This window comes from Falco cherrug, chromosome 18, assembly GCF_023634085.1.
Source record: "Falco cherrug isolate bFalChe1 chromosome 18, bFalChe1.pri, whole genome shotgun sequence".
In the NCBI taxonomy this organism is placed as follows: domain Eukaryota; kingdom Metazoa; phylum Chordata; class Aves; order Falconiformes; family Falconidae; genus Falco; species Falco cherrug.
Genome location: NC_073714.1, coordinates 6,114,232 through 6,137,026, shown reverse-complemented (window position 1 = coordinate 6,137,026; position 22,795 = coordinate 6,114,232). Strand labels below are relative to the sequence as shown.

Here is a 22,795-nt window from a genome sequence, read left to right as displayed (position 1 = left end):
TTCTCCCGGTTTTCGGCAAACCACAGCTTTACCTGGCAGCGGTTCCTCCAGCTGAGTGCTCCCCTTCCACCAAGCTGGGAGGCTGCATCCCGAGAAAGCCATTTAGGAGCATCCTTTAGCAAACCGAAGGGACGCACTCAGCTTTCCGAGGTGATTTTCCTCTTCATTGCACCGGTGCATCCCGAGGGAAAAGCAGCTCTCCTGGCAGGCAGCAACACAGTCGTTTGGGGTTGTGTTTTTTTGCCCATTTTTTTGGCAATAACACAATGCCGGAGGAGTAAGTTAAAATCACCCCTGCCTGTGGATATTAGAAACCCAGACTGTGGGAAGGCACGGAGCTCTGTTTGGGGTTTAATTAGATTCCAGCAGTTTATTCATAGGAGAAAAGACTCTTCAGTGGCGGTTTCGCCGGCCCAACAGGACCCGTGTTTGCTTTCTGAGGGAAGGGGCAGTAAAACGCGCAGTAAAATGTGCCATCCTGTTCGCAGCGGTGGGAAGCTGGTTGCACCAGAACGGGAAGACCTTTTCCTTCTCCGAGAAATTAAACATTTGCTTTGTTCAGCGAGGATGCAAAGCACTCGCCAACCGCACTGTAAAGCCGTCCGGAGAAATCCCACGGCTCTTCTATTGGAAAGGTTTGTAATATACAATAAATGGAATATATAAAATATATAAGCTTGATAATTAGCGGCATGTTTAAAAGTCGCTGGGACTTTTTAGAGCCAGCCCCCTAAAAAGGCTGCAAAGCCCAGGGAGATTTGGAGGGTAAAAAGGGCGGAGAGGGGATGAGGTGGCGTGAAAATGGGGGGGATCGGGGGGACGTGCGGCTCTGCACTGCGGGGAGCGGGACGGGGGGGCTGCAGCGCCGGGCCCCCCCGGCAGTGCGGGGGGAGCGGGGGAGGGGCAGGGCTCTCCGCGCGGCTCTGCCCACCGGGCGCTGGCACCGCCCGAGTCGCTTATAAAAGCCCCGGTCGTGGCTCGCCCACCGCAGCCGCGGCACCGGCTGCACTCCGGGCCGGGAGGGACCCGCATCCCGCTCCGGTCCCCGGGCCGGGAGGGACCCGCGTCCCGAATCGGTCCCCAACCGGGAACGACCCGCATCCCGCTCCGGTCCTGAACCGGGACGGACCCGTAACCTGAACTGGCTGCACTCCAGCCCCCGGGCCGGGAGGGACCCGCATCCTGCTCCGGTTCTGAACCAGGAGGAACCCGCATCTTGATCCGGCTGCACCCCGAACCGGGAGGGAGCCGCATCCCGCTCCGGTCCTGAACCGGGAGGGACCCACGTCTTGAACCGGCGGCACCCTAAGGTCCCCGGGCTGGGAGGAACTCGTATCCTAAACCCGGTCCTGAACCGGGAAGACCCGCATCCTGCCCCGGTCCTGAACCAAGAGGGACCCACATCTTGGACCGGCTGTGCCCCGAACTGGGAGGGACCCGCATCCTGCTCCAGTCCTGAACCGGGAGGGACCCGCATCCTGAACTGGCTGTGCCCTGAATTGGGAGGAATTTCCACCCTAGCGAAGCTGCAGCCAAGCCCAGAGGGACCTGTGCATCCCAGTCCAGCTGTGCATCCCAGTCCAGCTGTGCATCCCAGTCCAGCTGTGCCCAAACTGGGAGGGACCTGTGCACTGAACCAGCTGTGCCTGAACCAGGAGGAACCAGTGCTCTGAACCAGCTGTGCCCGAACTGGGAGGCACCAGTGCTCTGAACCAGCTGTGCATCCCAGTCCAGCTGTGCCCAAACTGGGAGGCACCAGTGCTCTGAACCAGCTGTGCATCCCAGTCCAGCTGTGCCCAAACTGGGACGCACCAGTGCTCTGAACCAGCCGTGCATCCCAGTTCAGCTGTGCCCGAACTGGGAAGCACTAGTGCTCTGAACCAGCCGTGCATCCCAGTCCAGCTGTGCCTGAACCAGGAGGGACCCATGCCCTGAACCCGCTGTGCATCCCAGTCCAGCTGTGCCCAAACTGGGAGGCACCAGTGCTCTGCACCAGCCACATGCCTTGACATGGCCAGGCACCCTGTGCCAGCTGCACCCCCAGACAGGAGGAACCTGCACCCCAAACTAGCCCTGTGCCCAAAATTTGTTGCATCCTGACCTGCTGTGCCATAACCAGGAGGAACCTGTGTCCCGAGGTATCCGTGTGCCTGGTCTGGCTGCGCTGCGGAGCGATGGATAACGCGCTGCCGCTGGAAGCGGAGCTGGAGCACCCGCTGCTCAACATCTCCCTGAACGAGTCCTTTGCGAACCAGTTCGTGCAGCCCCCGTGGCAGGTGGCCCTGTGGGCTGTCGCCTACGCCCTCATCGTGGTGGTGTCGGTGGTGGGGAACGTGGTGGTGATGTGGATCATCCTGGCTCACAAGAGGATGCGCACTGTCACCAACTACTTCTTGGTGAACCTGGCTTTTGCTGAAGCCTCCATGGCTGCCTTCAACACCGTGGTGAACTTCACCTACGCCATCCACAACGAGTGGTACTACGGGCTGCTCTACTGCAAGTTTCACAACTTCTTCCCCATCGCCGCCGTCTTCGCCAGCATCTACTCCATGACGGCCATCGCCCTGGACAGGTGAGTTCTGAGTGTCAAACCCTCCCCAGCACCCAGGTCTTGCCTCCACCTGGGTGCTGTGCTCAGCTCCATCTAATCTCTGGTGATGGGAGAACATTGCAATTAAAATAAAGCTTGTTTTGGTAAAAGAGCCCTAGAAATAATCCATCTCCCCACCCTGGTTGCAGGTGGCTTTGGCAATCCTTTGTCCACTCTGCGAAAGGAGCTTGAGAAAAGGCTTTGTAACCCCTGTGCATGTCGGTAGCGCGTCTTGGGTGTGCATTTGTACATCGCTGTCCTCTCCCTTCCCAGCTCCTCTGCAGAGCCGTCCGTTCCTTTCCCACCTCCTCGTTTAAAAGCAAACTCAGTATTTAGCACAAAATGGCATCACCTCATGACATAAAATACACGCCTGGGTCGGACGTGCCTCCGCTGTGCTGCAGGAGCTGTTTCATGTCTCTCGATCCGAGTTGGGAACTAAGCAGCCTTGGAAAGACGCTCGGGCTCAGGAAAGGCATCTTGACGCGGTGGGGGGCTGTTATGTTGCATGCTGGTGTGTGTCCCCAAGCAAACCCACCTTGATTTTATTAGTGGGGAGCACGGCGGAGAGGTAGGAGCCAGGGATTTCTCTCGTTCGGTGGCAGCCAGCACAGCTTAAGTCAGTTTTTTTCCACTGCCTGGTCCCTGCCAGCGCTGCCTGATGGCTGGGGACTGCCGGTAGAGTGAGATCCCGCTTGCATTTTGCCACGATCAAAAGTTCAGTGAGCACTTGGTGGGGTGCAGCAGCATGGGGGATGCTGCTTCTCACCGCAGAGGGATGCGCCAGGGGTCAAGGGACAAAAAATAGCCATGCACCAAGCACCTCCAGTGTGCAGCTCCTGCTTCTCCCCCCCTCCAAGAAATCTCTGATTTGATGGCATTTTAGCACCAGCACTTGAAATAAATCGACTCTCAAGCAGCTTTGCAATTCCCTCTTGAGTACCGGCATTTCAAGCGCAACAGATTTTTCCAACGCAACATATTTCCCGCAACAGAGCTCAGCTCTGCAACGCTTCTTTTTGGCCCTTCTTCCCAGGGAGTAAAAAACATTTTGGCTGGAGATACATGTGAAGGGGAGGAAAGAGATTTGCATTGCCGTATGCCAGCACATTTTGAGCTGATATCTAAGTGCTGCACAAACTGGCACGGATATTTCCCTACGAGAAATTATAGTGCTATCACAACTCAGGCACTGACAGCTTGGGAAACAGGGCTCGAGATGGATGATGCTCTCTAGTCATTAAAAACAGGCTCAGGTTTTGTTTCGCTCTGGAGTGGTTACAAGACCCTCTCCCCAAAATAAATCAGACATACCGCGTTCTCATACCGGAGATGTGAGGAGAATTAAGGCAGTAATAAATAAAAAGAGGAATACTACCAGAGTGGCTCTGTTCCTACCTGATGGTGTTGCTGGCTCTGTTTCAGGAGCATCTGCATTTTGAGGATGTTGGGGATCAGCCGGCAAAGCCCCTTTCAATTTGGGATGAATTAGAAAGATGATTTTGTTGGTGGTGGTTTTTTTAATAGTTTGATTTTTAGCCTTTGGTCCACACTCCAGAATAACCAGAAAAGCAAATCTGCCAGGGGAAGCTGGAGGATCTTGTATATAATGGGGAGCAAAGGCAGGTCTGGGAGCCTGGGGCTGAATTTTGGGGAGTAATTGGCATTTCCAGCTTTCTTCTTGCATCTGCAAATCCTTAGCAGAGGCTTGGTTTTCCCATGGCTGGGCTGAAAAACCTGTGCGTGCAGGCTTGGCTCACCCACCGAGAAGGACCCAAAAGAAGCTGCAGCCTTAGTTTGCAAACACCTCCTGCACAGAGCTACCTGCTGCATTTCTTGACCCCAAATTTCCACCAAGGTGAGAAATGGGGAAGGTGAAAGCAGCAAAGCCCATCCTCTGCCCCTCCAGGCAAGCAGCAGGCAATAACGCCTCCAGGAGCTGGAATATTGTTTGTTTTCTTGTGTCTGAAACCTGATAATAGTAACTTAAACGCATGAAATGCAGGAACTTGTTCCAGGAACCTAAAAGGGAAAAATTTGTCCTGGCAAGCAGCAAAAAGCTGTGCAGGAACAAGCAAAGCAAGTACCTGAATTCAGAGCAGCAGAGCCAGGTAGGCTCAGCAAAATGGGGTTGATTCACAGCCAGGACATCTCTGAAATCAAACATGACTGCAGTTCTGATTTTCAGGGAAAACTAGGAAAGCAGAATTGAATGTGCCTCACGTTCCCAAAGTATATTAAGCCATCCAGCAGAGTTGGATACGGAGTCTGAAGGCTCAGAGGAGTGTCAGTCTGCAGATTGCTCCCCTAAATCATCTCTGCTTGTGCTTTCTGCAAGCGATTTCCAGAACATCCTCGCCGGAGGATATGAAACCGCCTTGGAAAGACTTGGCACAGCCGTGACAGTCATTGAGAGAACAAGTGGGGAAGTGGGTCTGATTCTTCCAATGTCTTTTTTTGCAGGACCCACCATGGGTTTGTGCCAGAAAAAAAAAAAGGCTTTTGCTTGAGACTAGACCATCTGCTCTTTCACCAGGACCTATTTCAGCCTGGGCACAACAGTTCTGAAAAAAAAAAAATGTTAATCCTATAGCAAGTGTTATGCTGAACCCTGCAACAATAGCAGGAAATTCAGGAGTCAAGGCTAGCAGCTGGTAAAGTCTGCTCAGGAAAAGCCATGATGCTGCTCCTCAGCATCCTGCAAAAGTGGAGGCCAAACAGCTCGCTTTGGCATTATAAAATTTGCCATGTCCTTCATTTTCAGGCATATCAGTGCCACAGCACATCACATAACCCCTTCTGGCTTCCCACTCTCCCTGTGAACTAATTCACTTGAAAGAGATAGAAAATCCTGGGGTTTCCCTATCTTCCAGGAGAAATGAAAGCCCAGCACTGCCCATGGTGAATCCGAGCTAATTTGCAGCCACACTTAGAGGGAAATAAAAAAAAATCTCTGGACATCCCTAAGCCGCAGTATCTGTGGCACACAGGAAGGAGCATTGGTAGATAAATTGTTGACTTTTTATCTCTCCTTGAGACCTGGATTCATTTCTGAGCACTGCCACTCACCTGCACCATTAGCAAACTTCTGATGGAGGAATGAGTTTCCATGATGACGGACAACCGGGAATGCAGCCCAAGGCAAAGATCCAACTACATGCGGAATCAGAAAACAAAAAACAAAAAAATCTTCTCTGATCTCAAAACTTGAAGTGAGCTAAGCCGAAAACACTGCAGACTGAATAAACACTGATGAGAAGGGTGAGTGCCCTGCCATGAACTCGGGGTGAAGACAGACCGTGCAGCGCTTGCGCTATTTAATACAAAGCAAATTCCCTTTTCTGCAAAGCATCCTCTGCTCTAAAGCAGCTATAAAAATGACATACAGTGGGGCTAACCTCCTGCAACTCCTGGGCAAACCTGCTCCTCTTGCTCATTAAAAGAACCGCCTCTCCGACCTCCACCAGCACCAGCACTGCCAGACCAGCACGCAGGGCTTGGTAATCCACCTGGGATCTTATTTCGATCCCCATTTTTATTTCCAAATGGGTTATCAAATTCTATTAGGTGTCTTCAGATCCATTAATTTGCTAGCAGGAGCAGCAGAAGAAACATCAAATCTGCGAACCTTCATTCACCGCCACAGCTCCTAAAATTACTAGTCTGCAGCCAAGACCTGTTAATATCTCCCCAACCCCATATTATTTGCAGCAGAAAAAACAGCTCTGAAAATTATTTACTGCTTGCAAGCTTGAACTCTCAGGTTGGATGAACCAGCTGAATATCAGGCACATATTCACCAGCTCAGTGACCCCATGTTTTCCCCAAGAGGTGATTACTGCAGAAAGAAACCCTCCGGAGAGAACAAATTACATCAGCGCACAGACAGATTAATTAGTCATTTACACCCTAATATAGCACCAAGGATTTTTTATTTTTTATTTTTTAATCTTGACTTAATGGACTTCTGGGGTTTGCAAAGCAGGACTTTGATCTGCGCCCGGCGCTGTGTAATCTTGCTCCGCTGGGATGTAATTTGGAAGATGGAGGAGCAAGGGGGATGCGAAAGGAACCTGGGGTTTAGGGCCAGCAGCCCCGGCACCGGCCACCCTGCGGCATCGCCTACACGCCAGCTAGCAATAACCAAAGCAGCTTTTTGCATTCCCAAAAAATCAAGCATCACTGCATGCTGCAAAAACCCTAGGAAGCTGCTGGATACCCAGCACGGAGCTGGCTCAAAGCGTTGATTTCCCAGCTGGAAAGCAGAGGGATGGGGGCAGGCAAGGGAGCACCTTGGGAAAGGGTCACTCATCAAGGCTGGTTTATGCCCCCGTTCCCAACAGCGGTCACTGATCTGATGGGTATTAACTGGAATTAATCCCCCAACATCTGCTAGATATGAATCCAGCCTGTCAAAACCCACATTACATCTTTTTCTCCCCCTTTCCTTTGGAAAGAAGAGGGGGCTTGAAACTCCCATGGCAAAAAATACAGAAGTAAGATGGATTAGCAACAGTTTGGTGGCTCGGAGATGCCGGAGCCTCGGGTTTTAGATGTGCTTTTGGTGTGATCATGGTGCTCATCCGTGAGCTGAGCGTTGGCACAAGCCACCATAGGAGTTTGAGGGCCTCTGGTGAGATATTTGGTTTATTTGATGGTTTTCTTAATTTATTCCTTAATTTATTCTGATCTCCCCAATGGCCCAGTGGGAAGTACCCATGCAGGGAGTGCACCAGTTTGGATGGGTCACCAGCTCTGCATTTCATCGGATTTTTGTTCTCCCCTGCCACTCTCCAGCTGCAAACCAGTGGCAGGACTAATTGGTTAATAAAGTCACATAGGTGCCTCGAATAACAGCGTCTCAGCGGGGCTGGGTTGTGCTTTGGGTCCTCCTCTCCCATCCCATCCCAGTGCTGTCAGCAAATGCAGGAGGGAGCTCTATGCCTCCTCAGCAGCCTGCTGCAACTAACTGGGGTTTGATCCTGTTTCACCTGCATTTGGCTGTTAAATCCCAGCGTGCCGGTGGGGTCTGCGATGCAGGAGGTGCAGGAGGGCAGGGGAGTTTGCAAAGCTGCCGGCGTAACTCAGGTCGCTGTTTGGTGGCGGGTAACACGTCCTTTCCGATTGTGCTCAAAGGAAATACTTCACTGCTTTAGAAAAGGAAAGATACTGTGCCATATCGGTGCTAAGGGGAAATGCTGGTGAGAGACCTGCAGCCTCCTGCTCGACAAAGACGCTTTGCCGAGCGCTGAGCATCACACAGGTCTCGGGGCAGGAGCGCGCTGCCCATCTCTCGGTTTGGACGGTCACTGTTTTACGTCAAAGCAATAAATAGGAGGAAGCAGCTGCTTGTGGTGCCTTTGTCCCCAGCGTCGTGTTTCAAGCACGAAAGGCTCAGCTCGCCTCCTCGGCCCTCGGCCAGCTACGAGGTATGTGGGGCCAGCGCAACGAGGCCAAGCTTCGCTATGCAAATCTGCTGGAGGGACTCTGGTTTTACATCCATGCCACTGCAACGCAATCCTCGTGGAAAGCAAAAAGGCAGGGTTCTCTCCATGGAGAAGCTTTTCATTTCTTGGGTTAGGAAGGACCTGGAACTGTGCCGGAGGTATTTGACCTACCTGAATCCGGGGCATCTGCTCTGACTCGGCTGCAGACTCCCCTGGGACTGACTCTGCACTAAATCCCTCTTTGCTCAGGACAGGAAATCATTGTGCAATAAAACACACGGCACAAACTCTGCGTCCTCTTGGTTACTCATCTCTTATCTATTGTATCTTTATTACTTAATGAAGCAGATAAGGAAACTCTGGGATGAAAGACGCTTCATCAGTTTTTGCTATTGTATTAATCTCATCTCCATGAGGGTGGAAACAATTGTGTAATGTTAGTTATCCAGGCAGACTTCAGATTTCCAGATGCAATTAATAGATGGCTACACTGCCTCAAATGCAGGACCTATTTAATAACCAATACGCTCGGAGCTACCCTGGTACAACGTTGTACTCAAATGCTATTACATCGTCATGGTAACACCCCCCCCCAACACCCAATAAAATATTTAAACAACAGCAAACAGCATTACCAACATCATCAAATAGCGTCTGGTGTAAAGTTGTGTGCCTCAGTGCCCAGCTTGTTAAACATGGCGGATTGAAAACATTATATGTGGTGGGAAAGGTGCAAGGACAACGCAGCTGCAATGGCATCAGGATTCTCCTGCAAGGACCCGGGCAGCCCTGTGCTTGCACAACTGAACGATGGTTTGCACGCGAAGGCGGCGCTGCCATCCAAAAGGAGAGCAACAGCAGATCGTTTCGTTTTGAGGAACAGGTATCATCAAGTCCGCCCATCCCAACACCTTCTGCAGGCAAACGGCCCCATTCCCGGTGCTACCCCTGCGCACCACCTGCACAGGGATAAAACCTTTCCCTAACGCGGGGAATCTGCCCTTAAATCCTCAACCATGAGCCAATCCCCTGTGACAACTTAGGACTTGAAGACCCCATGGTGGTTTGTCACCTGCCGCGGCAGCAAGGGCAGGATGCTTACATGGGAACACGCTCCTCTTCCTGACCTCCCATGCATGATTATCCTCTGCAAACCACAATTTTTTAAATGGATTGGAAAACCACCCTCTTGGACGGCAGAGAAAAAGAATAAATCTCTCTAATAGGATACAGCATCTTAGGGAGATGGGCAGCATGGGGCCACAGAGGCACTTGGCGAGGAGAAATATGAGCTAATAAACTCATCAGCCTTGCTTTCCAGAGCCTGCCTCTCACCGGTGCGGCCAGGACCGATGTGGCCAAGCCAAGAAGGGCAGCAGCTTCCCGGCATTATGCTCCCATCAATGCCTTGGAAAACCAAATGCCCGCCAGCACCTCACAGACACCCCGGGGCATCGCAGCTGCACCCTGCGCCTGCACTTGGCATTTCAATTTGAGCACAAACGTCTTGTTATTAATAAAAAATAAACAGATTGGCAAGGGTTGGTTTTTTTTTTTTGCTGAAAGGCAAATTCATGATTGACGTGTGATTTTTCTACCCTGCTAAGAAGTGATTGATGGAGGTTTGGCTGCAGCACCTACCACAGCCTCGCCTGGGAGGTTGAACTTACACAGAGGGAAGAAGACAACCTGGAGGTACCTGCAGTACCCCATGCTTGCTCAGAAGGAAGGTTTTATTTTAGCTTATCCAAAACCCTGCCATAGAAACACACCACAGGGGAGGATTTGGCTCAAAACTGAGCAGAATTGCAAGGAAGTAAACTGGCTTTTGCGGAAAAAATGATCCAGCAGTGGCCAAAAATCCCCCAAAAAACCAAAAATTCAGAGACAGGAATACGCGCAAACGTACTGGGTAGAGAAACACAGAATGTCTGACTGGTCTGCAAGTAAATGAGAATTATTTGAGCGTGGCAGCCCCAGTGCTGGAAGAAGGCAAAAGAAGCTGCTTTGCTGCCTGTACTGATGATTTTGCACCCCAGTATCAGCAAGACGGCAGCTGTCATCCAAGCTAAGGCAGCCATGAAACCATATTGTCTGCTCCCCCCCTCCCCAGTTTGGTTTTGTATCAAATGTTCTCATCAAGGAGAGGAGGGAAACAAAGAAAAAAGGGAAAAAAAAATTAAAAGGAAGCAGTTATTAAAATGTTAGGACAATTTTCTGCTTAGTGATACAATTATCATATAATTATAAGATATTTTAATATGAAATAATGGTCTCATTATTTTCAGGATGTTTGTACATTTCCATCTATCTCCAGCATTTTTATGGTCTGTAATGCCAGCTCCTTCAAGCAGCCCAGACCCTTTTTATTACATTTTTTTCTTCCCTGTCAGAGCCCCTGTCTGGGAGAACTGTTATTATTCCCATTTTTAATCCTGATGGGCAGCTGAACCCCCAGCATTCCCAAGGGAATATTTCAGAGGTTGCTCCAGGACTGATGGATTGGGAATCGCTGCTGAAAAATAGGATTTGGGTCCAGTTTTCCCCAAAGCGCCGCCAGCTTGCTCTCTCCTGCCTCCCTGACCTCACCCTTGCAATGCCAGCGTGGTTGGATGAATTTCGCCATCTCCTTTCCACCAGAAGACAGCGTTGCAGACAAGTTGATGGTGGTTGGAAAGGTTTCTAGGCAATACAGCTGGGGTTTAGTTCATCGTTACAGCGATGATTTGGATGTTTTATCAACCATGAGGGCTTCTGCAGCTGCAAAGTGCTTTAAACCGATGAGGAAAGTCATCTAAAACGCACTGGCAGAACAAGGGTGGAGATGTAAAAGCATTTCTAGCTGGTTGCAATCAAGTTCTGGCTTTGCTTTACAGAGGTGTCAGCTTCAGAAGTTTCTGCAAACAAGTTTTCCAACAGAAATGGCCCAACCTTTGTGGGAATCCCTCGTTTTCTATCATTTGCATGCCTAAGCTTGAACTGTCAGGTTGAGCATCAGCAGCAAACATGGGCACATGGACTTCTTGCTGCTTGGCAGCATAAACCCAGGGTAACCTGCTCTGAACCCCACGACAAAGCCCACCTAAACCTCATCCAGGGTCAGCAAACCCACTAACGAGGGGCTCAGCCAACACCAGGCGCCTGGAGGATGAGGAAGAGGAAGGAGACGAGTCCTTGCAGGGTCCCAGGAAGCGGATTGCAGTCTGACAAGTGGAAAATGAAATGTGGATGCAGAAACCAGGAGACCTTGATGCATCACCAGCTGCTGCGCCAGAGTAGCACTAACACCCATGGCCTCGGCTCTTTCTAACCAGCTTCAATTTCAAGTACCAACCAGATTTCCAAGGGATAATTATCAGGTGGATTAGGTGGATTTTCAGCTGCACAAAGGTGATATGGTTTGGCACCCTGGGGCAGAGGAAGAGCTGACAGCAGTGCCTCCTGCATATTTATATATGAATCCCTATGTCTTTGCAAGTGGCCACCCAAAACCACAACACAGAGTATTTTCCATCTAGGAAAAACTGTTCATTCCCTGAAAGAAGGGATGAAAGGAGAAAAAGAGGAGGCTGCAGATGCCTTGGGAGATAACACATGCAGAGCAATGCAATGTTTCTCCTCTTCCCAAAGCTTGATGTGGAGCTGGGGGGGAAATAAAAAATCTGTGACTTTCTCACTTAATCCTTCCAGTGCTGCTGGCTGCTGCCAGCTTTGCAAAACCAGATTTGCAGAGGGATAAATTCAATCCACCTTGTCACCACTGCAGCTTTCCTTGCGTATGATGGCTGATATTCAGGGGACAGAGCCCAGGAGCTTGGCAAACATAGGTGGCATCTCTGATCACCCATCCCACACTGGTCCAGCACTCTTCTTTTTGGTTCTCCTCCTGTAACACTTGGCACTGTGATCTACCACAGAGAGATGATTTTGTGCAGGTCCAAAACTACCGGGTGCTGCCAAAGCGGCTGCTGCCTGATGGCAGCATCGCGGCTGGCTTTGTACAAAACGGTCTTTGCAGAAGCAGTCCGTTGCTGATTGCGTTAGTGAAGCTGATTTTCAGCTAAAAGTCAGTGAGTGTCTCAAACGGGATTCAAATCTCGAGGGTAAAGTGCTGCAAGAGAATGAGAGCATTGGCTGGGGAATCCTCCATAAAGGGATTATTCGATGCCGTTTGCATTGTGTGGAGTGAGGGTCTGCCAGGATGCATTAAGGGGGTGCCAAAAGTACGACCTCCATGCCAGGGAGACCTAAAACAGCCCCAAAAGCTGCAACATCATGGCTTTCCAGCCTTGATTTCTCCTTTTCCCACCTTGCAGGTACATGGCTATCATCCACCCGCTGCAACCCCGTCTCTCAGCCACCGCCACCAAGGTGGTCATCGGCATCATCTGGCTCCTGGCTTTCCTGCTGGCTTTCCCCCAGGGTTACTACTCGGTGATGGAGAAGCTGCCGGGCCGGCTGGTGTGCCTGGTGGAGTGGCCGGACCACAGCACCAACGTGTATGGAAAAACGTGAGTTGAACTTTTCTGGCAGTGGGGATGAGAGTGGGGACAAGGCACTGTACAGAAAAAATACCCAAAAAAATATTTAAAAAGGAAGCAAGGAAGGATGGGAATGGCTCAGAGCTCCTTGGGATGGGGTCATCCTCTCCCTAACCCTAGCGAGGGCCAGTGCTACGTGGTTGACGGTACCAAAATCTCCATCTGTATCATCTCAGGGCACGTTAAGGTGAGTTTAGCGCTGCTCGTGGTCCAAGCATTGCCCCATGCTGTACCATGCTCCCTGCCCTTCTTGGGTGCTTCATCCTCGAGGGAAACTCATGTAAAACTGCTAAGATGCAATACTTCGGCTGTCGGGATGGGGTCTGCGTTGCCTCCAGGGCCTTATTCATACACACAGGTATGGCTCTGGTTTTTGCAGCACCTTTTCTGCAACCCCAACCCCTAAGGGCTTCCTGGGGTGAGAGTTATTCCTGCAAGAGGTAAATAGGGGTTTACCGGCAGTGTCTTGGCCAGGCAATAACAGAAAAACACCTGGTTTGGGATTTACTGAGTCCAAATGCCCCAAAATTCACTCAACAGCTTAAAAAATAAGCTAAAAAAGGGGCTCTGTGACATCAGCTCAGGCTGGGAGGCAAACACAGGGCTAGGAGAGCTCAGCAGGAATCTCCTTCCTTCCCATTAAGGTGCTGGCTAATTAAATCTGGTATTTCCAAAGGGTCTGGGCAACCCCACTGATCTGCCAGTGTAGACCACAGCCCTCTGTAGTTCCCTCTTTGAAGTCCGTGCGTCACACGGCGAGTTAAATGTCATGCACTAAGGAAAAAGAAGAGGAACTGGGGAAAAAAAAAGGCGTTTGTGATCTCCAGTCCCGTGGAGCAATGAATTAGGGCTGTGAAATTGTGCTGGAGCCAAAGCATGGGACACGGGCACACATGCAGAAGGTGTTCAAAGCCGGCTTGACCCTGGAAAAGGTGTCTCCGTAAGATAAATGAGATGAGTTTGCCAGTCAGCAGCAAGAGGTGGGCTGCAGAGAGCTGGATGGTATCATTTATTATAATCTTATTTATTTGCATTGCAAGGCAGGTAGGGCAAGAACTAAGCTGGGGCTAGCCCAGCTGATCTCCAGAGATGTTTTCCAACTTTAATTATTCCAGGCCACCATGGTAAATACAGCCAGCATGAAGAAACGCCGCTGGCTTAGAAAGCTCACGCGGCTGGGATCGGGTTGAGCCCCCTCAGATCAAAGCAGCCACCGGCGTGAGCTCAGGGCCTGATTTCAAGAGATCATTTGCCATTTGGCTGTACGCTGGGGCCGTCACTTTTTCAAATAGTTAATTCAAGAGAAAAATGCCACCGTTCACCTGGGAATGATTTGCTGCTGGAAGCTGGGTGCCAATTCAAAGCCTGAGCACCCCATGCTCTTCGGCTCTGCAGACAGGTGAGGGCAGCCGGGCAAGCAGATGCTAAGCAGAAGCTTTTAAATAGCCCAACCCTCCAAATAATTTGGCAGGGACTGAAAACAACACTCTCTCCAAACAGTGCAAACTCACTTGCATACTTCAGAGCCCAAGATACTATTTTTTTATTTCACTGCCCCAAAATAACAACCCCAAATGATTTGGCGGGGACTGAAAACGACAGTCTCTCCAAACGGCGCAAACTCACTTGCATACCTCAGAGCCCAAGATGTTATTTTTATTTTACTGCCCCAAAATAACTTTGCAGGGACAGGTGGTCGGGTCGCTGTCAAACCCCCTCCCCTGCTCACATGGCCTTGGTGCAGTTATTTAAGGAAGGCACCAGCAGCAGCTGGCTTGTTTGCAATGCCATGATGAAAAATAATATTATTTTTTCAGTTCATAGTGACAATTGGAGGCTTCTACCTACACCGGGGGGTCCTTTCTCTTGGCAAATGGATCCCAGAAGGCACAACCGCAGCATGCAGGCAGTATCAGAGACCAGGATATGCACATGAGGTTTTTTTCACTGGGAAAATGTGCCCGTTCTCAGCCTGCTCATACAGGGGGAAGTGGGTGAAGACCTCAGCGCAAGCAAGATGCATCCGCAACGGGAGCTGGCAGTTGAGCTGGATTCAATTCAGTGGCTGCTCAGCGCTGCTAACCACCAATTCCCTCTCCCGCTTTTGGTTTCAGAATAGATGTCTGATCTATTCCAATTTCATTAGCTGCCATTTCGGTTTGTTAAGGGAAGGGGAAAAGCCGCTCCACTCACCGGCTTCTCTGGGAGATAACAGCCCGCAGCGACCATCTGGGCTGTGCAAGGCAAAAGGAGCTGGCAGCCCCCTCCTCCAGCATCTCTGCCCCATAACCCCCTACAGGCTCCTGCGTCCTATAGCAGACCCCAAATCCCCACACAAGACATTTAAATTACAAACCCCAGGCTTCTCTAGGTGTTGTGATCCCACAACTCTTGTAGAGAAAATATATGAATGGTTTCACGTGGAGACTGGTTTTCAGTGCCCAGGGTCCAAAAAAAAAAAAAAAATGTCCCAGGGCTCTTTGGAAATTCCTGTCCCTACTATGCCCAGACAGCTCAGAAAATAAAGGTCCATCTTGCTAATGTTGTCTCACAGCTCCTCTGGGGCATTTCTGCATCGCTCTCAGCTGTTTGCAGCTGTTTCAAGACCCTGCATTACACGGGAACTGCAACAAAATCTTCATCACAGAGCCACAGAGACGCCTCTTTAATTAGCAAAATAGAAAACAGCCCTACACAATCCAGCTCAAATGTGATTAGCGCTGGGCAAAGAGGAGGCCAAATGAAATTGCAGGTACAAAACAAGAAGGAGCTGGCGTGGCAGCACGGGTGCAGGGCCAACCCCATTCCCTGTGGCAGCTGCACCAGGCACGAGCCTGACCCATTCATTACACTTTGGAGATATTATTCAATCAAAATTCCCGGGAGGACGAGTGAGTGCAAGAGCAGAGTGTGGCTACAGGGCCTGAACAGATGCAGCACCTTGCATTTTAGCCAAACGCACCCCAAAACTGCATGTGAAGACCCTAAAGCTGTTGGAAGAAAATTTCCTCCTCACCTGGCGTGATGCTTTGCAAGTCAGCACCATGCAAGCCAGCCACGTTTTTCTACTGCTGTTTCTTATCTTTCTGCAGGGGAGAGAGGTTTTTGCAAGCTCTGATGCTAGGAAGGAACCCGCAAGGTCAAACCGCCCATCCCCATCCTGTTTATTAAAAACAGCATTATTTGTTTTCCTTTTTAAACCAGCTACTATCTAGCATAAATCCTTCACTGAACCCAATGCAATCCCAGTGACTATTGCAACCTGTCACGACTCCACTGACTTTACAACAAAACAGTCTCAAGCCTGGGCTGACAGTTTAATCCAGACCCCCTCATTCGATTTTGGACACATTTATACCCACTATAAACAGACACAAAGATCCTGCCCTTTCCACGAACCTGGAGAACCGACCCGATCACTGAGTTGACGAGAAAATTTTAATCAGCCTCCACGACAAGGGTTTAGGCTGTGTTTTTGGAGACTGGGGTTAAGCATTGTGCCACCCAAAGCCAGCTAAACTGATGGTGGACCAGGATTTAGGCAAACTGTATCCAAGATGCAGAATTTGCCCTGCAGGGAAAGCCTTTATTTCTTCAGCTTAATATTCCCATCCTTTATATTTCAAAAAACCCACATTTGCTCCTGCAGGACTGCCATATAAAAGGTGTGATAAGAGCGAGCATTCATCTCTAGGTTAATTTGGGGTGTAAACAGAATGGAAGTGAGAGTAGAGCCACTTCAGCTAAAACATCCTTGCTTTACGAAGGTAACACAAGTTCTTCACTAGCTTCTACATCCCATCCCAGGAGGGTGCTAGGCTGCCAAAGGCTGGCAGAAGAGGCTTGGAGAAGATCGGGGTGAAAGTAAGGAGCGCTTCTCAGCAGCCTGAGCTCTGCAGGCAATCGTGCCAAATCCTCTTTGCCCTGTGAAGCACTTTGCCCTCAAACTCAGTTTGCAAGAAAAAGCCTGAATAGGTAGAGGACACACTCAACAAGCACCATTTTTTCTAGGTATCACTTCTGCATGACCATCCTGATCTACTTCTTGCCGCTTCTGGTGATAGGATGTGCCTACACTGTGGTCGGTGTCACCCTCTGGGCGAGCGAGATACCCGGCGACTCCTCCGACCGCTACCATGAGCAGGTCTCGGCTAAGCGGAAGGTAAGGAGCTCCGAGTACAGTAGGAGCCATAATTCACGCCCAATCCCAACTAACCACAGCCAAAAATACCTCATTAGGCAGGGAAACAGGTCAGGACTCGTTGCATGGTTGTCGCTAACAGCACAGTGTGTCCTCCAGATCCGTGTCCTCCATCAACGTGCGTGGTTCCTGGTTGGAAGGGTCTCCAGGGAGAGACTGGGGAGTTGGTGGGGTGTTCGATGGATGACTTTGCTTTCCTGCCCTCTCTTCTCCACACAGGTAGTGAAGATGATGATCATTGTGGTATGCACCTTCGCGCTGTGCTGGCTGCCCTACCACATCTACTTCACCCTGCAGTATTTCAACCCCGAGTGGTACCTGCAGAAGTTCATCCAGCAGGTTTACTTGGCCATCATGTGGCTGGCCATGAGCTCCACCATGTACAACCCCATCATCTACTGCTGCCTCAACGACAGGTGGGTTTCGAGTGACTTTCAGCAGCATCTTGGTGTACCAGGGAGCTGAGGAGGGGGAGATACACAGGGGTCTGATGGAGGACAGTATGGATGGAGAGTTTTTCCAGGATGGTTGTGTCCCATTCTCTGTCAGGGGCTGCTTCCAGCAGATGCAGGGACAATACTGGAAGAGGACAGTTTTAGATTAGATAATAAGAAGAAATTCTGTACTGTGAGGGTGGCGAGGCACTGGAAGAGGTTGCCCAGAGCAGCTGTGAGTGCCCCATCCCTGGAAGGTTCAAGGCCAGGCTGGACAGGGCTTGGAGAAACCTGGTCTGGTGGAAGGTGTCCCTGCCCATGGCTGGGGGGTGGCACTGGGTGATCTTTAAGGTCCCTTCCAACCCAAACTGTTCTATGATTCTATGATACAATACTCACCTAAATAAGTCTTGCCTAAAGTGGGATTTGAGGATAGGTATCAAAACAGTTCTGATTCCCAATTGGGATTTACCAGTGTTTTTTCCTCCCTTTAGTGAAAAGTAGCAGGGTTTTTTGTTGTTTCACAGTGCTTAGCTCTGTCATTCCACTCCTAGCGAGGTCTTTCTGCCATCTCCACATCCCTCATGCCTGCCTTTCCCCATCTCTTCTTTTCCCCCAGGTTTCGTGTGGGGTTCAAACACGCATTTCGGTGGTGCCCATTCATCAGCGCCGGTGAGTATGAGGGCCTGGAAATGAAGTCAGCCAGGTACCTGCAGACACAGAGCAGCATGTACAAGGTCAGCCGGATAGAGACTACCGTGTCCTCGGCGGTTGGTGCGGCTGAAGAGGAGCTGGAGGAGAGCAGCAAGGCCAAGCGTCTCTCCGTAGACATGACCTCCAATGGCTCCTCCCGCAGCGACTCCAAAACAGTCTCCGAAAGCTTCAGCTTCTACTCCAACACACTCACCTAAGCAGCTCCCTGTCTCCGTTGGCTGCTCACAAGGGTGCCACCATCCCCTTTCCCTCACTGGGATGCTCCAGCGCTCAATCCACCCAGCGTCACCACCCTGGTTTGTGATGTGCCAGCTTTTTTCCCCATGCTGTTTTACCCTCTCTTGCTGTGCCACTCGCTCACCATCCTTGGGCGAGCCCGAGAGCAAAAGCTTTGAATTAATTTCATGTGCTACACTGTGGCTCAAGCCCGAACACAAGGGAGGTTTGGCTGGCCTCTGCCTTGCTTGCTGCTTATCCAACCCACCACGTGCCAAGCAGGCAGATAGGACGCAGAAATGGGACAGAGCTGGGTTTTTCCCCTAAACCTCAAGTAGAACATTGGCAGGTGCTTCCCTGCTCTCTGCAAAGCAGCAGGGATCTCTCAGTGCTTCCCACTCCACAGGAAAATGAACCAGTCTTGCACTTCCCTCCTCCCACCTTTAATTGCATTCTCCCTGTCACTCCCGGTTGAATATCCAGAGGGGTATTCAATTCAAAAATCCAGCAAAAAAATGCTGTTTTCAACTACAGGAGCCTGTATATCCATGGGGCACCACTGGCCCCTCAGCGCTTTGACTCAGATCTAAGCATTTCTGCACAGTGTCAGCTCATCTCCAGCACCCACATCCCTCTGCACGATGGTCTTCTGTTGCCAGTCCACAACACGGCTCATCGAAACAAGGCTCTTGAAAAGGATTTTTGAACTGAGCCAGACTTTGGTTGTCGTTAATCAACCATATGTGCCAAAAGCGATCACTGTGATTTCCTAAAAGGCCCAGGGTGATGTGTCTTCGATAGATTTTTGGAAGTCTGTGGAGGTCTGGAGAAGAAGATACTGACCATACTGAAATGTTTTTCACAACCTGGAAATGTTTAGAGCTGCACAGAAAGGGGCATCGTAGGATTCTGCCAGAAAAACAAGGTTTTTGCCAGCGTACAAGGTTTGAAGGGAGACAAGAGTTTTGCAGACATCTTTTACTCAGAGGAGGGTTGAAATGATTCACTTCCACTTTCTGGATTTTGTTTTAATGAGGGAAACGTTTTTTTCTTTTAATCCCCCATCTTTTCTATAAAATACTACATTTATGATGTGTACATGGATATATCTAATATTTTAGTCCTGTTATAATGGATAATTTTCATTGCGACTGTTCGTACCAAGGGCTCCTTTGGCCAGCAAGTTATGAACATACACTCAAAGCAGGGAAAAAAGGTAAATAAAATGAGAATTGGGTAAATTTGGCTCATTGGGAACAAACCCACAAGTCTGGGGGCAGTTGTATCGACTGCTGCTTGCTCCCAGTCCAAATTCTCGCTTTTGGTGTAGAATTCCAACTCCTAAAATGGATTCACTGCAAAATAGAAATCTGGAGAGATGCACAACAGCTTTGCACAGGGCAAGGAAACTGCTCATTCATTTTAAAGCAGCTGAACGTCAGACCCTGCTGAGCACACAGCAATTTCTGGAAGTAAAGCAGAGATGACTTTTGGAGCTTTTCAACTCTTCTGTCTCCAAACTGGCTGCTGGAACATCCAGTCACTAATAAATTCCCCAGCCACGATGGTTCTTGGAGATAAAAATACACATATTTAAGCAATGACTCCCGCAGAAATTAAATGAACGGGCAAATAGATGGATCCAAGAGCAACAAAATGGCTGCAAAACCAGATTGACAAGGATGATCATCTTCATTTTTTATCCAAAAATCCTGCCAAGTGCCATCAGCAAGGAGCAGCTCTTCCAGCCACTCCCACACCCTTCCCAACTGCTGCGACTACATGACATCACAAACTGCCACGTGCTCCACGCACATGCTGGAATACACTTTTTTTTGTGCTTAAACTTCCACTTCTCACTGTTCTCATCGCCTTAAGACACGTTCCCTTGCTGTTGCCTCCTGCAACCCTGCACGAGCCTGCCTGGGGATTCGGTTTTGCAAAAAACCACCAGCCCCAGGCAGCAGCAATCGAAGGGACGGGCGACACCACGGGTTATAACACAAGGGTTGGACTAGGAAACTTTTACCACCAACTCCACAGGAGCTGTGCTGCCAATACACAAGAAGGTGCTACAAACCAGAGCCAAATTCTGATTTATTCACAGCTGCCAACCCAAACTCCAAATTAAAATAAAACCAAATATCTCAAAATGGTCTAAAGAGCCAAATAAGGTAAGCAGAGATCTGCTCCATACACCCCACACACAAGAGTTTGTGTCAGCTTGTGAGCCTACAAAGTCAGCATTTACAAAAAAAAAAATAATATATATATACGTGTGTGTGTGTGTGTGTATATATATATATATAACCAAGCTGGCCTTTTGTCCTCCGTGTTTTATGCCCCAAGGATGCTGTGATCATGAGATGTGCAGAGAAGCGACAACTGTCTTCTCACAAGCAATGCTCAGCTTTAAACGCAGGATAACCCCAAGGGTGTGCATGGAGACTTCAATTCAAGCTGACAGTTTACAGCCTGACTGCTTCTGGTGCATCTTGTAGAAAACTATCTCTTGAAATAAAGCGGGGAAAATTCCCACCTGTTATAAACAGTGCCAACAACCTCAGCAGAACCTGCCTGGGACAGCCAGGCTGATGGGAACATGTCAAGGGATCATTCAACAGATGGAGACCCATGCAGGAAAAGAAAAATGTTCTGTGTAAATGGGTACAACACACCCAAATCCAAGTTTTCCTTTCTCCCCTCCAAGTGCCAAGTTATTCTGTTGATAGAGGCAGGAACAGGGATGAGGGTCTTTTGACATTTAGGAGCTAGGCCAGCCCACAGGGTGAGAAGTTTGGGTCAGGTCCATGTCCACACACGTGACACGCATCAGGCAACATTAGCTGGTTTCACCAATTTTGGGATGCTCTGTGCATGCAAAAGCCACAGAGAAGTCTTCTTTTGAAGACTGAAAAGCCTAAAACAAAAGACACCCCTGCCCAGGCTTGGGAAGGGGGCACCTAACCGTATGGTGAGTCCAATCTCTGCACTATTTCCAGCTCTCCTTTCAAAAAGGTCAGCTGTAATACAGAGGTTTTTTCTGGTTTATTAAGCCTGTTCTCCTCGTTTGCTTGCAGATCTGTGATTAGAAATTCAATCGCAAACAAGACTGTTTCTTTGTCTCTTTCCTGGCTCTCTGAAATGCGAAATAATAGCATCTGGAGAGAATCACTCAGCAGGTCTGTACGCATCCCTTTGCCATCTCCTCCTTGGAGGCATACAGATAACTCCCATCATCCTTAAAGGGAGCTGCCTAAGCTCAATGACAATGCACTCCAATCTAAAACCATTGCAGAAGGGAGCTCTGAAACCCAAATCCCAACCCGGAGCCACCTCCTTACCCCCAAGGGATTGATTGTAAACTCAAGTTTGCTTCCTGGCACCCAGAAATCACTCTTCCCCCTTAGCTTCCAGCAGGAGCACAGACCAACAAAACCCCATCTCCATACATACCTCAAGGTCTGCTCAATTGCTCCAAAATACTTTTACTCCCCGTACCATGTGTAACCATTTGTCTCACACCAACTTAAAACAAAAAACAAGCAAAAGCCAAGCAAGTGCCTGCTTGCCACAAGAATTAGGTAACTTTGCAAATGTGGAAGTCAAAGCAAAGCAGCCAGTACTGATCCCCATTGTTTGTAGTGCTTGTAACAGGATTGCCAGTAGACACGCAAAAGGCTGCCCACCCACTACTTCTCTTTATTATTACTTTTATTTTGCTGTCCCTGGAGGGATGCCGTCACTGCTTGGCCCAGCCGAGCACACTGCATCTGCCAATGGGTAGTGACGTGAGGTGGTAGCAGAGCATCCGCTCTTTGCTGTGTATTTTCACAGGGCTGACACAGGTTGGGGTTTTTTTTTCAGTTTGCTGTGCCCTAGCCAGAGCCCTCCTGCAAGATCACATAATCGAAGTGCCCAGCTCAAGAGCTCCTAGCTTTTGCTTACTCTTAAAATAACCACAACAACAACAATAATACCCACCTCTCAGGCTTCAGGAATGTTATTAATCTATTGAACACACCATCCTGCCTGAAAAATCTGTTTCCAGCTGAATAATTAATACAGCAGTTACAATGCAAAGTTTAACACGCAAATAGCCCCTTTTCCTGTGTATATCCACCTGAAATACCACCTCTGCTGGAAGCTAAATCACACTCATCACTTGAACATGACAGTCGCAGCACCCCAGAGAAGGGACAGTGAGTCCCAAGAGCAGCTGAGGATGAGAGATAACTCTCGGGTGTCCCTGCCCTTAAACTTTCCACACCAGACAAAAAGGCTCCTGATTCTGTGCAATATGATATGGTTGGGGCCAGGAGGGGAGCGAGGGGAGGAGATGGGCTGCAACTTACATCTGGGTTTTGGTATTTGGTGTGTGGGGCAGCTCACAGGGGATTTGTGTGAAGTTCTTCCCATAGTAGCATCTCTACAGAGAAAAAAATCCAACCCTCCTCCCATAGTAGCATCTCTACAGAGAAAAAAATCCAACCCTCCTCCCATAGTAGCATCTCTACAGAGAAAAAAATCCAGCCCTCCTCCCCAAAATGGTCTCTCTCTGATTGTCGGGTTTGTCCAAATGGATTTTCATAAATAAACGTTTCTTTTGTGAGACCGTGTTGCAACTGGTTCAATAGCCCACAATGAGAGGA

At 49.5% G+C, this 22,795-nt stretch overlaps 2 protein-coding genes across 5 annotated transcripts in view; one reads left to right on the top strand and one right to left on the bottom strand.

Moving 5' to 3' along the window:
• Positions 1-22,795, bottom strand: part of LOC102060129 (tetraspanin-15-like) — a 99,129-nt gene that overhangs the window by 68,362 nt on the left and 7,972 nt on the right. Inside the window, exon 3 of one of the 4 annotated variants that reach the window (XM_055696044.1) lies at positions 5,660-5,743. The exons of the other annotated variants lie outside the window; for them this stretch is intronic. Within the exon in view, the coding sequence (XP_055552019.1) occupies positions 5,660-5,743 (84 nt within the window). The remainder of the gene's footprint in view (positions 1-5,659; positions 5,744-22,795) is intronic. 4 annotated transcript variants of the gene reach the window in all.
• Positions 1,623-22,755, top strand: TACR1 (tachykinin receptor 1). The gene is made up of 5 exons (XM_005438115.3): positions 1,623-2,572; positions 12,354-12,548; positions 16,590-16,740; positions 16,999-17,195; positions 17,833-22,755. The coding sequence occupies exons 1-5, from the start codon at positions 2,175-2,177 to the stop codon at positions 18,122-18,124; spliced, it is 1,233 nt and encodes a 410-aa protein (XP_005438172.1). The 5' UTR covers positions 1,623-2,174; the 3' UTR covers positions 18,125-22,755.

Bases quoted from the DNA above. Each gene is read 5' to 3' on its own strand.
- TACR1 (XM_005438115.3), top strand. From the start codon at position 2,175: ATGGATAACGCGCTGCCGCTGGAAGCGGAGCTGGAGCACCCGCTGCTC. The intron at 12,549-16,589 runs GTGAGTTGAACT...CATTTTTTCTAG, and splicing joins ACCAACGTGTATGGAAAAAC to GTATCACTTCTGCATGACCA. The intron at 17,196-17,832 runs GTGGGTTTCGAG...CTTTTCCCCCAG, and splicing joins TACTGCTGCCTCAACGACAG to GTTTCGTGTGGGGTTCAAAC.